The following is a 17,240-nucleotide window of genomic DNA, read 5'->3' on the forward strand; positions in this document are numbered from 1 at the left end:
TTTAGGCACTCAGACAGCCTTGTGAGTGGAGGTGTGATCGTTCACTGCTGAGGCCAACTAGCAACTCACTGAGCATAGCAACTGGACAGTGGTCGTCCCAAGTTGACCCCATCTTTTGAGACACACCGCTGGTTGATCTACTTGAAAGAAAAACTGAAAACCATAAAAATTTACCTGAAAATAAAAGGATACATGCTTTCTGAGTGATCTTTAACGTATGCAAAGATTTGCTCAAGATGAAAGGCTGGTGTGTGAACTCCTTTTACAAGAACTCACACATGTGATCAGTAAACATGACTCAACAATACCCTAGCTTCTATATATTCTCAAGAGAGTGAACAGTGTTAAAACTTCAAAAGGGCATTCAACCAAACAAACCAGCCCCACAAGGATAATTTTGAACCTATCTAACCAAACAATCCTTTCAATGATTGGCAGCAGAAGTTAGACAAGAACCTATATCTTTAACCATGCTTGGCTCAGAAAAATGCATCTGCATTCTTGTTGGAGCAAAGAAATGAACCTAAAAGACATGAGTCTAAATTATACATGATTGACGGTGAAGTGTATAGATTCAGTAAGTCTATAGAAACAGCATTGTATCTCTGGAACTCAGGCTCCTAATAGAAGGAGATTGCTAAATTTGAAAATCGATCGCAGCTTCAACAGGTTTCTCTGCTGTCTCCAATTTCAAATTTGTGTTTGAGTCCGTTAATGAGGACTCTGATAGGAGCTGAGCCCCTGTTCGTTTTCGAAATGATGATAAAGAGCCAAGTTCATCCAAAGAATTTTCCCTTTTCTCAGTAAGAAGCTTGCTATTCACAAACTCTGCCTCCAATGCAGTTGTCAATTCATCAGGAGGAGATATATGGCTATCAGTAAAACCTTTCTTTTGACAGCAAATGCCAGCAGTAGAAGCAGGGACCAGATTAAGAGGATGAGGCCTTGTCACGCACAACCATTCTCGTGGACTACTGATATCATCACCTCCAATTTGAGGTATATGCCATGAACCATTTTGAGATTCCTGTGCAACAACCCGCAGAAGATCAATTATCTCAAAACGGCTACTGAAGTCTGAAATCCAATTACAAATTGCTTTAACAGTACCTGAATGACAATGGAATAAGGAGGGGGCATGTGCAGCTCCAAACCTTGAGCAGAGACAGTAAACCGAACCTGAGAAAACATTTCAACAGTACACCTCTGGATTTAGGGGCTCTGGGAAAATCCAGTCATAAGCACCAAAAGAATCCCAGCAAATCATTAACGCAAACAAAACTCACATTGAGAAAATATACAGATCCTTTAGAGGTTTATAAAGCTATGAACAAGTAAATGATTGCCTAACAGAAGAGCATCAGAGTAAATAACACGGTGGGGAATCACCGCATGCATTGACATCTAAAACGTTTAGTCTGGAACCATCATCTTCAATGTAACTTCATGTACACATTGATTCTCGAAAACATAAGCCACCCATCTAAGTGGCTAAGACAAGCAGCTCAACTGGAATCTCCTGCTAAGCTTTAGAAGACAAGCCTGTACAAGATGAGCTCTAACTTACAAAATCAAAGAGCAAAACTACACCTACAGGCAAGCAAGCCAGCCACAAGCGAGGAGGTCCACAAATGAGCCATAAATTATTCAAGAGAGTATATATGCCACTACCAACAAATATACTGATGTTCGAAACTTTTGATCGTGGCCCAGCTATCTTCAATGTACGTCCAAGTACATTGTGATCCTCAACAATCATGTAGCTTGCTAAAACAAGCAGTTCAACTGGAATTCCAGGTCACGTTCAACAGAAGCTTAGAAAAGACAAGCCTATATTAGTTCTCACCTGCAAAATCAACGAGAAAAGCCCAGGCCTACAGGCCAGCAAGCTGGCCGCGAGCCAGAGAGCCAGCAAATAAGCTCCAAACCTTGAGCTGCAAAAAGGTGTCGTGCAATGAGGCCAGGCCATGGTACTGAATTCAAGGCCTTCCAGAAGTCCACAAACTAGTGTCTGGCCTCCTCTAGTCTGGTAGTTGTTTGTGTCCTTGGGATCTTTTGCCTTGTAAATGGGTATGACGGTGTTCGTGGTCCAAGAGGTGGGAAAGCCTGTACAAAAGGTTTCATGGAACAGCTTGAGTTGTCACATTTGTAAAATACAGTCCTACAGCTGGTCATGGGGATTGAAGGACTTGGGAGGATCAAATATTGGATCGATCAGTCTCCCGATGCCTTGTACCACTGCAAATTTTTTGCCAATATATTGAAGTGAGGATTAAATAGTAATAGAAAAATCAATATGTGGAATGCTCATAAGATTTGCATATCCTAGCTTGCACTTTAGTTGATGTAACTCCAACCATGTTCCAAGCACAATGCTGAACAAAGATATCCTTATGTGTCCAAAGGGAATTTTGGATGGAGATTAGGAATCAAGGACTTTAAGATGGCATGTTTTCCTAGCTCAAATGAGTGTTTCTTGATTCAAATAAGAAGATGACAATATACAGCCTGTAATAGTATCAAATTTATTCTAAAAAACAATTTTCAAATATGCAATCTAAAAGGATCTGACATGGCTCTAATCAAGGGTACACTAACAATACCTGAGGTTGAGACCTATGCTTAAATGGATGAGATCTAGGCATACCTAATTAGTAAGACAATTAGACCATCTGGCAGAGGTAGGCATGCATTTACCTTCACCATCGCACATGGCAATGGGTGTGTGCAACCCAAAAGACTTGGTTCACACCTAACATTAACCATAAGCTTGCATTGTTCTTGAGTGAGATAGGCTCCAAGCATAGATAACCTGCAAAACTTGTTGAAAATGGGGAGAAGGTGAGAGACACATGATTGGAGACGAGTTGAGGCATGAACTGATGTGGATTGATAGATATCTTCACACCAAGTACATAGCCTCTTTTATAAGCTGGGCAAGCCTTATCTTCCCACACAGACACCTCATAGATGAGGTCACACACGAGAATCTAGATCCTATAATCTAGGTGAGGAATCACATCTACCACATGAGGTGGCACAAGTGGCCTCAAGACTCTTCACACTCACACAACTATAGGACACTCAAGACTCTTCACACTCACACAACTATAGGACACTCCGGACACTCAAGACTCTTCACACTCACACAACTATAGGACACTCCTAGGACTCTATGACCACACTAGGACTCCGATTCCAACAAACCCCCCTTCGGAGCTAGGGTGAGAAACTATGACATCATCCAGACTGTGCATCCCAAGCAATCTCAGAGGCTAACAGCTGAGTATAATTCAGAGGTTGAACCAAGCACTCTCATGGCTTAGGTGTCAACGTGATCAGAGACTCAAATCTAAGCATGGATGCATGACCAACTCATAGGTCTAGGGAGTACACCAACATCTTGGAACTCGGGCAGGCCTGATAAAGGAAAGACATAACAACCCCCCCTGTCTCCTAACTGGGTACATGGAAATAAGTGGAGCCTTTTATAGGCTACAAGGCACACAAAAAGGCAAATTATTACATCATTTTAGGGGGACTACCCAAGGCAGAGTAACACATGACTCTAGAAAGCCCACTCTTCATCTATCACCTCATGGAGGGATAGACCAGAAATAGCAGCAGTGCAGGCTTGTTCCTCAGGTCCAGAAGGTGTAGCTTCATCGTCTTCGTCCTCGCTCTGCTCCGCAACCAAATTGGCATGTTCTTTGGCTTGTACCTTTGCCATTTTCTTGAAGCAACGATCCTCTGAATGGCCAAGTTTCTAACAGTAATTACATTTAAGAGGTTTTCCGTTCTTCTTGGGCTTATTCTTGAGAAAGAATGCTTTGCCAGATTCGAAGAAAGATTCTGCTTTCTTTGTAAGCCTACGGTCCTCATCAATGAGATGAGCTACCATATCCTTAAAGCTCATATTGCGGCTAACTCTTAGGACAGTAAGGATCTCATTGTACTTGGAAATGTCTTCAATACTGGAGAGAAGTACAGCAACTTGATCATCATCTTCAACAATGGCTCGGATGGCAAATAATTGTTGGAGAATTGACCCAAGATTGCTCAAGTGTTCATTGAGGGTTTCAGTTTCCTTCATCTTGAGCTTGAAGAGTTTTTGTTTGAGAAATACTTTGGAATTATTGATCTTATTTCCAAACAAATTCTCTAACTTTTCCCAAACGTCGTTTGCTGTCTTATCAAAATCCACATGGTGAATAAGGTTGTCAGCTAAAGCTAGACCAATGATAGCCATTGCTTTATCATTTTGGTTCTCCCACCAACTGGTTCTAGCATCATCACCTTGGGGTTTTGGCTCCTTGCCATTGGTGATATTCCATATGCCTTATCGCATAAGAAGAAGCCGGAGTTTTGTCTGCCAAGTTGGGAAATTGCTCCCTGAGAATTCCTCGATGAACGAGGAGTTTTTTATGCTATCCATTGGTGGGAAGGTCTTAGCTGTTATTACAGCCAGTGTCTAAATCCCTTACAATGTTTACTCAAATTTCAAGAAAGGCCCAAATTTTACATGGTAGAAGCTTCAATTATGCCAAAGGAAGACAGAGGACAGAAAAGCCCTAAATTTTTGGGTTAGGGTTGCTGCAAAAATTAGGGTTTGCAGAAAATTGGGGCTTTTCAAAATTTCCTAGAGCATAGTGTTCTTGCAACACTAGGGGAGCTTCAGATCATAAAAGCCCCAACAAATTCACCCAAAATGAGGCAAAAATCTTCAAAAACGCAGAATATCTCAGACGGACTGTTTGCATAATATCTCAGACCGACTGTTTGCTGGTCAATGGAGAGGCATAGGTCCGGGCTGATACGGGCTCTTGTACACTGATGCTGAGGCTAAAGAGCAGTCAATAATGAGGCTTGGGTAGGAGCTCATGTGGAGAGGCGAACGAAGAAGATCAGAATCTAGACTCCAGCTTGCAAATTAGGTAATTACGAACTCGGTAGTTTGCAGAGGAAAGTGTGGGAAGAATGCAAACGCAGAGCAGCCACGTAGAAAACCTTTGCCTACCTCGCGACCTGTTCTCAGGACATCAGCCCAAGAGATACGCAATGAACAGCTGCAGATAAGCGATGCAACTTCAAAGGATATGTCGGGCAGGTGACGAGTTGTTGCGCTCAACCAGAGATGGCGAGTTACGGTAGTAACTCAAGATGCAGCGCCTGTCATGCGGGCGCCTATGTGCTCTGATGGTGGGTGCTGCAGCTCCGCACAGACCTTCCTTGCTAAGGCTCGGGGTGTAGGGTTGAATGGTGACTGTTGCAGGAGCAGCAGCGTGGGCAGAGAGGTGCAGCGTAGAGCAACGAATCAGGCCTGTTGTGTGAGCAGATGACGAGCAGAGGAGCGGGTAGAAGATCCGCAGGATGGCGCAGCAGAAGAGTGGCACAGCAGAAGAGTGGCGCAGCGGAGGAGATAGCGGGCAAGAGGAATGCCATCAGGCAGGAGCTTCAACCTGGCTCTGATACCAACTGTTGAAAATGGGAAGAAGGTGAGAGACATGATTGGAGACAAGCTGAGGCATGAACTGATGTGGATTGATAGATATCTTCACACCAAGTACATAGCCTCTTTTATAGGCTGGGCAAGCCTTATCTTCCCACACAGACACCTCATAGATGAGGTCACACACAAGAGAATCTAGATCCTATAATCTAGGTGAGGAATCACATCTACCACATGAGGTGGCACAAGTGGCCTCAAGACTCTTCACACTCACACAACTATAGGACACTCCGGACACTCAAGACTATTCACACTCACACAACTATAGGACACTCCTAGGACTCTAGGACCACGCACACTAGGACCACACACACTAGGACTCCGATTCCAACAAAACTTGCATTAGATCAACATGAACCACATGAGGAAGAGCTAGTGGGCTCAACTCCCAGCCATGGGTTTAGAATGTCCTGCACTCAGCATTTAAACCCTTCTTCTGTAAGTGTACCCAATTAGGTGAAAAGAGTTCATGCACCTCGCCATTCAACTCATCTTTGGGACTTATTTGGGCTGGCCAGTTCTAGTACAGAAGTTCACAAGCACCACAAATGGATCAGCCTTATGTGGATCAAATTCAAAAGTAGAAATTGTAGCAAATTTTTGCTGGTGCCAATCACTCAGTATCAAGAAGCACCACACAAGGTCATCAAGCAACCACCAGAGCTTGAAATGGAATGCCAAAGCAACTTTTCGGACCGTAATCCATTTTGTGCACTTATGTCAAGCCTTTGTGATATCAATTCCATGGATCTTGACTTCCATAAGTTGGTGGACAAACTGTTGAAAAACAGAATTGAGTGAACTATAATGTATTGAAGATATAAGTGCCAAATTTGTCCAAAGTTCTTATCAGCATGCCTTGCTAGTCATAGGAGCTGAATGCCAGGGCTTTGTATTAATTGTCAAGGTCCCAATTTGTTTGCTCAAGGATCTCTTTCCCTATATGTACTCGTTCACAATGAGTTGCAAAGCAATGAGCTATAAATATTTGCATGTCAGAAGTGCTCACCTTAACAGCATGAGTCCCAGAGTTTACAGCATGAGTCCCAGAGTTCCATCCTTGCATTCGTGGCACACCATGACATGTGGTTGCCCTTGTGAGAAAGACTCAAGTATGAGGGGAAGTATTGATTATTCTCAAACGTTAGCCCTCTCCATCATCATTCTGTGATGCATTTACAAAACAACCAACACCTTGCTGCTTAGCGAGCTCACTGTTTAGCATGCAAGTCTACTCTCACATGCTTCACTAGGTTGAAGAATTAGTGATGTAGGTTCGTTGCAAAAAATAGTCAAAGACACATGTATGTTAGTGTTTTAATGTGTCTGGAGGTCACTCTAGTTATCTACAAGACGTGATTTCACATGGTGATGGTCCCACTTGTAATTTGATCCTTGCCTTGTTATCAATTCCGGTAAAAATTGTCTTCCAAAGTTCATCTCTTTCTCTATGATATAGTTCCACTCTTTTATTTTCTGTTGTATGTAATATTCTGTAGAAAAATAGAGGGAGGTTGATTGCTAAAGGCCAACTCTCCTACACAGAAGACACTAAACTCAAATACATGTGCTTACTTGAATGTAAAGAGGACAACTAAAGAGAACTCACATATACAGCCAAGACAGAATAGATATATAGGTGAAACCATGTACAAAAACTTACCAACACAGATACCAACACTGGGTTTAGTTTCCCCATATACCAGAGCTAAATTAGCAATAACTAAATTTCCCTTACTGGCATGTAATGCCAAAGTGAAAGGTGACAGAGGAGCTGCACCCAATGGAATCAAATAAGGTGGAATCTCAAGGGACTAAGAGATGACAGTAGAAGTTGTGCACTTAGAGCTTAAATGCCCAGGACAGTGGCAGACTTCAAAGGACACAATGTGCCACGTACGCAATCAATTGAGCATATATGCAAGTAAATTCAGTCACAAGAGAACCAAACAAAGTTAGTCTTCTGCACAAGTGTGTCAGGTCTATCTCGGGTGCGTTTAGAAAACAGCCTTCACCTAGATATGAGATATATGCATACCTGATGTCTTTCTTTCCACTTTGGGAAAAAGTCGTTCCCTAAAAGTTCAAAAATATGATCACGCATCTCATCATTTGTCACGAGCAGACACTTGCATTTTACAGCAGCATATAACCAATACCTGAACACACCACGTCTTTCCATTATTAAAAAGGTACATCAAAAATGGCATGAATTCAGTAGCACAAATTCATCAGAACACACCACCATTTGCAAAGACAAATCCATACCAGTCATCATTGGAGCCAGGTGGTGTTGCATATAACGCATTTGCCTGCATCCAACTTTTTATCAATGGTTGAGCTTTTGCTGATAAAGCTGGTCCATCTGTTGTACGCCGACGGTGTAGAATTATCAATGGAAATCTATTACTGGAACTTTTTACTCGTATTGCCTGCACCAATGCACTGACCTGTACACATCACTGCCATTAGCATAGCATCATGACATTAAGCCACCACATGGATCCAGGAATTAATTCCGTTTATACTGGCAAAACAAAGCTAGTGCACATCTATTAATCTCACAACTAGCAACCCATGTACATACAGACTTTAAAATCCAATTGTCAGCTTAGAACCAGCATGTAAGCTCCTTACATGTGGTTATACCAGCCTGCATGGCTAGAGCCAAATTAAGAATCCATTTCCATAAAACTGAACCACCCTACATTCGAAAAGATTTCAAATACAAGGGCAGACCATGGTCCACAAAATCAGAAAAATAATTCTTGCAACAAGCAGCAAAGAAGAGAGAACCTCACTGATTTATGCGTCCTAGAACCGTTATTACCCAGAATCTGCTTGCGCCACGGAAGACGACCTTTTACAGCAATATACATAAGTACATACATCAAACTTTCAAGATCTGTTCCGAAGGGTATGAATGGACATAAACATTGGTGTGTGCTGGCTATTTGGTCACCTTCCTGAATCTTCTTCGCCTCGGCTGCAGTGGCCCAGTCGATGAGATGAGCTCTTCTGGTTTCTTTCACCCAAATTATATTTCCAATGGAGATATCTCCGTGGACCATCCTATAATTATTGTACAAAAGTCTTGATTGTATTTGCTGTTAGAAATGAGGAGGGAATGAATCACTCAATCCTCCACCCAAGATCTCTCCAACTCTTACACACTCAACTTAGATAGATGATCACAGATGCAACAAACACACACTCAGAAATAACAGCAAGTATAGCCGGAGAGAGAGAGTATATTCATCCACCGGATGGTGGGCAGAAAATGGCTCCAAGGGAGCAATACAAATCACAGCAGGGTGCTGGAGAAAACTGATGAACTCTCTCTCACAAAACTGTCCCAGATCTGAGTGCTGAACACTGCCTTGGAGAAGGGCTTTCTGTAATGCACTGGATGCTGGGCTGAATGCAGAAGTGGGCCTTTTATAGGCTCTGCCCAGGCCCCTTCAAATGACCGACCAGCAGGGTCGGTTACCCTGTCTGGTGGCCGACCATAGGGCCCCATAAACCGACCAGGGTTGGCCCTGGTCGGTGGCCCTGGTTGGGCCGACTTGGCCAGCCACACGCCCCTATATAAGGGTGCCCTGGGCGGCCAGTCTGTGCTGCTGCTGGTGCCTCCATGTGAAGCCTAGAGCCCCCTTATACCTGCTGTTGCAGGCTGCGACCAGCCCTCTGATGCCTACCTAGGTCTCTCCCCGGCCCTACTACCTCTCACTGCCCCTTGTCCCCTCAAATCGGGGGCTCACAGGTGGGCACAGTGAGATTCTAACACCCCCCCTCAATGTCACAACTGTGGGCCAATCCCCATACATCTCATGAGGTGCTCCATCTGTTCTCAAGGGAGTGCATTCGTGAAGAAGTCGGACAAGTTGTCGGCGGTCGAGCAGTACATGAGCTCGATCATGTCGTCGATGATGAGCTCTCGAACAAAGTGGTAATGAACTTCGATGTGCTTGGTCTGCGCATGGAACACTGGATTCTTGGCAATGGCTATGCAACTCTGATTGTCGCACATCAGCCCTGTTGCGATGTCCTGACTCACGTCCATGTCCTCCAAAATCCACCTCAACCACAGTGTCTCACAAGCTGCTGTACATGCGGCTCTGTACTCTGCCTCGGTAGATGAAAGGGCCACTATGGGTTGCTTCTTACTCAGCCAAGAGATGGCACTAGATGCAAGTAAGAAGCAATACCCTGTTGTTGATCTTCTGGTGTCAGCATCACCCGCCCAATCACTATCACAGAACCCGCCTAGTTCGATGCCTTTGGTGTAGGTGATCCCGTAGGTGCAAGTACCCTTAGATACCTCAGCACCCGTAAACCTGCATCCCAATGACTCTTCCTGGGAGAAGCAGAGAATTGGCATAATAGCCCAACTGCATAACAAATATCAAGTCGAGTATTGGGAAGGTAAAGCAAGCTTCCTACCAATCGTCCGTACAAAGGAGTATCGACCGGCGGAGATGTGTCGTGAACACTTAGCTTGAATCTAACCTCCATGGGAGTTACTGCTATCCTGCAATCCTCCATCTGAAATCTCTTAAGAAGTTCTCTGCAATATTTCTCTTGTGAAATGAAGATCCAGTCTTTGGCCTGCTTCACTTCTACCCCTAGGAAGTAGTGTAATAACCCAAGGTCAGTCATCTCAAACTCAGTCGTGAGCAGCTCCTTCGCCTGGGAAATCTTCTTGACATGGACACCTGTCAAGATAAGATCATCAACATAGAGGATGAGTACCAATCGCAACCCCTTCTCAATGAACAAGTAGAGGTTTGCCTCAGAAGGGCTCCGACTTAGCCCTATCTTCTGAAAGAATACATCTATCCTTTGGTACCAAGCTCTGGGGGCCTGTATCAACCCGTATAACGCCTTCTTCAACCTGCAGATCTTTAATGGGGACCCTAGATCTTGAAAGCCCTGTGGCTGCTCTACGTACACCTCCTCCTCCAAGGTTCCATTAAGGAATGCAAACTTCACGTCCATTTGAAAAATAGGCCAATGAAATTGGGTAGCAAGGGCAATCACTGTCTGAATAGTAACCATGCGAGCTGTGGGAGCAAAAGTTTCATCAAAATCCATGCCTTCAGTCTGAGCAAAACCTTTGACCACTAATCTTGCTTTGTACTTATCTAAGCTGCCGTCCGATTTGAATTTAATTTTGTGTGCCCACTTAGTGCCGATGACTTTCCGTCGCGGGGGCCTGGCCACTAAGTCCCAGGTATTGTTCTTCAGGATGGCATCCATCTCTACTTGCATGGCAGCCTGCCATTCTGGATTGTCCTTCGCCTCCTCGAAGGACCTTGGCTCTTCAAGTTGAACCACCAACGCAAAGTTCACAGATGGGGTCTCCTTAAGACGTTGGGACCGACGCAATCCGGAACTGCTACTCTCAGGTATATCGGTGACCCAAGAGTCTTATAATGTTCTTAGGTACAATTGGGGCAACCTCTTCTGCTTCTCAGTGGGAGGAGGGACTGGAACTGCCCGGAACATCCTGCTCTTCCTCAGTACCTTGTGGAATATCAGCTTCTAATTTCGCCACCTCTTGGCTGGTCAACCTGGGGCGGGGTGGGTTCGAGGATTGAACAATCTCCTCCTCCTCAACCTAAGGCTCCTCCTGGGGTTTAGATTCCTTTTCCTCGAAGATGACATCCCGGCTGATAAGGATCTGCTCCTTTACTGGGTCAAAGAGTCGATATGCCTTGGATTCTTCGCTATACCTAACAAAGATACATTTTCTGCTCCGAGAATCAAGCTTGGTCCTCTCTTCCTTGTGCACATGCACCCATGCGTTAGAATCAAAAATGCGAAGATGAGTGATAGAGGGCTTCTTACCATAAAATGCCTCATATGGAGTCTTGTCCTTGACGGCCTTCGTCTTGGTCCTATTGAGGATGTGTACTGCTGTATTGACAACTTCACTCCAATAGGCTTTAGAGAGGTTCCTCCCTCATATCATAGCAAGCCCTGTCTCCATGGTGGTTCTGTGCTTCCTCTTGGCTACCCCGTTATGCTGAGATGTACGTGCTATGGTGAGTTGTCGCTTGATCCCATGCTTACGATAAAATGTGTTGAACTCATCGAAGGTGAATTCTCCCCCCCTGTCTGTACGGAACATCTTGATATTCTCCCCTGTCTCCTTTTCAACTCTGGTTTTCAACTCTGGACTTCTAGTCCTTGAATTTCTCGAAAGCCTGTGACTTTTTAGCCAAGCAATACACCCAGGTCATTCTACTGAAATCATCCACAAAGAGAAGTGAGTACCTGGATCCTGCCCACGATGCTGGGGCCACGAATATCGGCATGAACCAACTCAAGTGGTTTGCTGGCCCGAAACGAGGCCTCTTGTGGGAACTTGTCCCTGTGTTGCTTGCCTTCTAGACAAGCCCTACATACACCATCATTGCCTGTAATGGATGGAAGTCCATCCACCATCTTCGACTTTGACATTTCAGCCAAGGTTCCATAGCTGACATGACCAAAGCGCTCATGCCAAAGTTTGGACTTTACGTTGTCTCCATGAACCAACATTGCACTGAGGCGGTACAGTTTGTTTTCTTCGACTCCTTGGGCCACCAATCCATTTGCTTTGGAAGTCACGGTGACCTTGCCGTCCTCAAAGAGAACTGACATGTTTTTCTTGTCCATCTGACTTACAGACATTAAGTTTTTGCAAAGGATGGGTACATAAAGTACTCCAGAGATATCCTTCTCCTCTCCCGCAGTCGTAATGAAAGGAATGCTACCAATGCCCTCACACGACATGTCTGGCTATCCCCGACAGAAACTTTGGAATCCGGGTGTGTACTTTCCATGGTTTTGAACCAAGTCTTTCTGTTAGACATATGCTTTGAAGCTCCGCTATCAACACACCAACCCTCTTTTCCTTCACTGACTGCATACGCTGAACAATGTCCACTGATTAAAAACAACTGTCCTGTCGTCACATTGGCAGAATCATTCTTAGGCTCTTCTTCGATCCCGGCTTCTCTCTTCCGCTTCTGATCCGCCTTCTTCTTTCGGCATTCTTTGGCGGAGTGGCCAAGCTTTTCACAGTAAAAGCACTTCATTTTCTTCTTTCGGTCTGCGTCCTCTGACTTCTTGAATTCCTTTGACTTGCCTTTTCCAGGCTTGTCTTTGGCCACTAATGCCTTTTCGTCGGTTTGCATAAAGAGTTTCTCTCAAGCCTCCTCCTGAAGCAATAGTGGGCCAAGCTCCTCAAAGGTGAGTGGCTTAGTCCATTGACCCGCAGTGACCGTAGTCACAAAACTTTTGAAACTCCGTGGCAACTTGTGGAGTGTGAGCAACGCCAATTAACTGGAGTCCACCTTCTGACCAACCGCTACGAGCTGGTCCCGCATGACTTTCACCTTTGTCAGATGGTCATGCACAATATCACCCTCGTTCATATCAAGATTATAAAGTTGATGCTGAAGAGTAATGATACGGGCTGTATTGTTGGTTTCATACAGCTCCTTCAGTATGGCCCACGCCTCTGGAGATGTCTCTGCCAACTGGATATGAGAGATCACAGCATCTACTGTCGTGCCGATTAGCATTGCTAAGGCTTGAGCATCCCTCTCCTCCCATTCACTGAGTTCATCCGCATCTGCTTCAAATAGAACATCACCTCTTTTGTCCACAATGTCCTCCGGCTTCACCTCGGTCCCAATCACTATCTTCCACATCTTCCGTGCCAACAAATGGCTTCGGATCTTGACTTTCCAGATTGGATAGTTCGTCCCATCGAGCTTTCCAGCTTCACCAAAATTGGGAATGAATGAAGAAGGAAGATGACTGAAGGAGGAAGGACGAGCAGTGGGTGTAGAGGCTTCTGAATGCTGATCCATCTCGGTAAATAGCAAACTGAAAAACTGAAGCAAAAAGATGTACTGACCTCCCGTGCTAGCCTGAGCTGAAAACGGAATCGCCTTTTTGACAAGGGACTCCTTCCTTCAGAGAGTGCTTTGATGAAGAAGAGTTGAGAGCCTCTGGCTCTGATACCATGTTAGAAATGAGGAGGGAATGAATCACTCAATCCTCCACCTAAGATCTCTCCAACTCTTACACACTCAACTTAGATAGATGATCACAGATGCAACAAACACACATTCAGAAATAACAGCAAGTATAGACGGAGAGAGAGAGTATATTCATCCACCGGATGGTGGGCAGAAAATGGCTCCAAGGGAGCAATACAAATCACAGCAGGGTGCTGGAGAAAACTGATGAACTCTCTCTCACAAAACTGTCCCAGATCTGAGTGCTGAACACTGCCTTGGAGAAGGGCTTTCTGTAATGCACTGGATGCTGGGCTGAATGCAGAAGTGGGCCTTTTATAGGCTCTGCCCAGGCCCCTTCAAATGACCGACCAGCAGGGTTGGTTACCCTGTCTGGTGGCCGACCATAGGGCCCCATAAACCGACCAGGGTTGGCCCTGGTCGGTGGCCCTGGTTGGGCCGACTTGGCCAGCCACAGGCCCCTATATAAGGGTGCCCTGGGCGGCCAGTCTGTGCTGCTGCTGGTGCCTCCATGTGAGGCCTAGAGCCCCCTTATACCTGCTGTTGCAGGCTGCGACCAGCCCTCTGATGCCTGCCTGGGTCTCTCCCCGGCCCTACTACCTCTCACTACCCCTTGTCCCCTCAAATCGGGGGCTCACAGGTGGGCACAGTGAGATTCTAACATTTGCAATCTCGGATATTGCATTAAAAATAGCAGCTGCTTTCATTTTAATAGAGAGCCTCTCTCCTTGTGGGTATGGATCAAATACTCTCCATCTGAGCAATAACCCATATCTAGAAGCTCTATGATCCCATCAGTAACCTGGGCTCTTTCCAGATTTTCAGGCTCTTTCTCCACTCTACCTACAACCGTCTTCGATTAATTTTCTTCAAGATTGCTGCACGCTGGTGATTGATTATATCTGGCTAATCAAAACACTCTCTCTCTCAGCTTCTCTCCCAATCTCTCTCTATCTCTCTCTTCTCACTCTACACACATTAGGGCCGAGGACAAGATTCGGGCTGGACCCCCCCAAAGGTCTTTATTACTTGAGAGAATCTGAGTACAAAAATTCAGCATACAGGCTGCTCCTCAAAAATCTTACCTGAGTAGATTTACAAAGAGCTCTCAGCTCAATTTCTTGGCAACATGCCACATGTCATAATCCTAGACTAAAACTTAGTTACAGCCTCAAACTCTAGAGCCATCGTAGCACTTGATCATCTTGGTTGCTTGCCTTATAAGCTCCATAGCACTTGGGTTTTCAACCCCCCTTGGTACTTGCAACAATTAATTAAATGTGCATAGCCATGGTACCCATTAATCGTTAGCGCTTTTGCATGCAAAGTAAACTTTAGACTATTCCTAGTCACTGTGGGCGTCCCCACTAAACACATGTGCACACATAGCATAGAGAATACTCTTCTTGACCGAAGTCAAGCAGCACAAAGAAAAGGTATGCTTGGATTGCAAACAAACCCAGAAGACTTGCAAAAACTCTGATGTTTTGAGATCAAATCCTTTTGAGAAACTAAGGCAGGGGCGTAAGTTTTGGCGGACGAGTTCACTTCTCTCAAAAGACATTCTAAGTAAAACTTTTTGCAAATAAAAACAAAGTTATTGGAACATTTGTCCACATAAGAAATGACAAAATTCCTATGGAATTTTCGAAGAAGAGTTTCATCTTCTTTAGAAAGATGGTTACTTTTCTTTGAGCAAATAACCGAAGGGACTTCTTCTAGTTTCAAAGCAACTTTCTTCAAAATCTTCCCTTTCCATTCTGATAAGATATTTTTAACTCCTAAACATTCTTCTAATTGCAAAACAAACTTTGAGATTCCCTTATCGATAGCTTTTAAAAGACAAGACTCTTTAAAAGAGTACAATCGAAATTTCGTGCCTTTCATGAAAACGTCTCTTAGGTTACTAGAAAGCAAAATTGAGGTATCAGTTGTGACTACATGTCCTAAATCAGCATCAATAAAGCTTTGGAATCTCTTACTTTTACAACAACAAGGTTCTTTAAGGATAGAAGATTTTGAATGCTCTGAAAGCCTTTTACCTATCTCTCCATAGTTGAAAGCCTTTTGTCCTAAAGTTTTTACATACTTCCAAGCTACTACTGGATGCTTCCAAATTCTTCTCACAAAATGAGGGAGAGAATCCATTACTTCAAGAGACTTCAAAATGGAGTTTAAGCCTATCTTGTCAAGTGAGGGAGAAGTAAAAATACAAATCAAGAGTTCCTTATTTAGATAGACTTCTTTTCTTTGAAAGGAAGCTTTTACTTTTAACAAGCGATCCAACGAAGTGTTAAGTTGTATATAATGGAGCTTATTTAGATTCAAATCCTCAAAAGAGAAGTTTTCCAAGGTGTACTGAAGTTTAAAAAGAACTTTGACATTATATTTTTCAAAAACTTTTATTGAAAAAAGACCCAGTGACATTAATCTATCTAGGTAGAGTAGTCTTCTTTTATAGTCTCGAGAAGCAAAAACTCTTGGAACTGAGGAAGTTAAAGGAACTAAAGGAGGAGGAAATGGAGGAAGAGGAAGTGAGGGAGGCAACTCACGAACTACATGTGAGATTGCAGGAGAGCTAGGACAACCTCGTAAAATAACTTTAGGTTTCCATACGATGTTAGGTGTATGACTATGTTGGTAATGATGAATGTTAAAGGGCTTGATATGAGCTCTCCACATCAAAGGGTTCTTTTTAAAGGTTATTTTATTTTTACGAAGAGTTGATTTTCCTTCCAAATTAAAACCTCTTGGGAAGAAAGTGTGTAAAGTTCTCATCCAAAACAATTCACGAGGACGAGCAGCCTTGTAAAAGTCCTTGGCATTATTAAAATGGCCCTCTATATGCTCAATGGGAAAGCAACGAAAAGATTCAAAACCAAACTTTGCCATTGCTGCATATAAGGGTTTTGAATTCTCAATTAAGGAATTCTTCCTATGAACTTTTCTAGCTTCCCTAACATGTTCTTGAAAACGAATAAAAGCTGTCCTATAGGTTTGTCCTACATAAAGCATATTACTACTATGTATGTTATAGACAACATAAATTACTTGCGTGGCATGAATAGGACTAATAGAAATAGAAGACTTAAGATGCTTGTTTCTAAGACGTCTTAGTTTATTAAGAATTCTTATGTTATTATTCGTATAATGAGTGCTAACTAATAAAGCCTTAAAGTTAGACCAATTAATGTTACCTTCCCCAAAATCATGAAGATTATTCATGTTTGACCTAGCTAAAAAGTTATACCTTTCTCTATATATGTTTCTTCTAACTTTTTTGTTTTGATTTACCGAGCTAGACCCAACTAAATCACCTACCAAAGAGAGAAGACCATCACTAGAATTTCCAATGTTGTTCGGTGAGGTCAAACTATCCAACATTGGGGACGCCCACCGTGACTAGAATTAGTCCACTGTGTATTATTTGCATGCAAAGCGCTAACAATTAGTGGGTGCCATGGTGGTGCGCTTTAATTAATTGTTGCATGTACTAGGAAGAGTTATTTTCCTAAGCGCAATGGAGCCTACCAAGAGTCTAGGAGGCGGTTCGCGTGGCCAAGTGCTTCAAAGACTCCAGAGTTGCCCTTAGTGGCATGTAATTAGGAAAGTAATGTAGAATTGACAAGTGGCTTGTTGCCAAGAAGGAGAGCCTGAGAGCTCATGTAATTGAAATTCACGTTTTGAATTTGTAT

The 17,240-nt window shown here is 43.7% G+C and overlaps 1 protein-coding gene across 1 annotated transcript in view; it reads right to left on the bottom strand.

Annotated features, from left to right (window-relative positions):
- Window positions 1-368: 368 nt before the first annotated feature.
- Window positions 369-17,240, bottom strand: part of LOC147889916 (proteinaceous RNase P 1, chloroplastic/mitochondrial-like) — a 50,802-nt gene continuing 33,930 nt past the window's right edge. The window contains exons 3-6 of the mRNA XM_087390435.1: window positions 7,778-7,959; window positions 7,548-7,668; window positions 1,111-1,179; window positions 369-1,027 (exon numbers count right to left, since the gene is read on the bottom strand). Coding sequence (XP_087246561.1) covers window positions 638-1,027; window positions 1,111-1,179; window positions 7,548-7,668; window positions 7,778-7,959 — 762 coding nt within the window. The 3' untranslated portion in view covers window positions 369-637. The remainder of the gene's footprint in view (window positions 1,028-1,110; window positions 1,180-7,547; window positions 7,669-7,777; window positions 7,960-17,240) is intronic.

Source organism: Dipteris shenzhenensis, chromosome 19 (genome assembly GCF_047967505.1).
Source record: "Dipteris shenzhenensis isolate YYH24624 ecotype China chromosome 19, Dip_SZ_1.0, whole genome shotgun sequence".
Lineage (NCBI taxonomy): Eukaryota > Viridiplantae > Streptophyta > Polypodiopsida > Gleicheniales > Dipteridaceae > Dipteris > Dipteris shenzhenensis.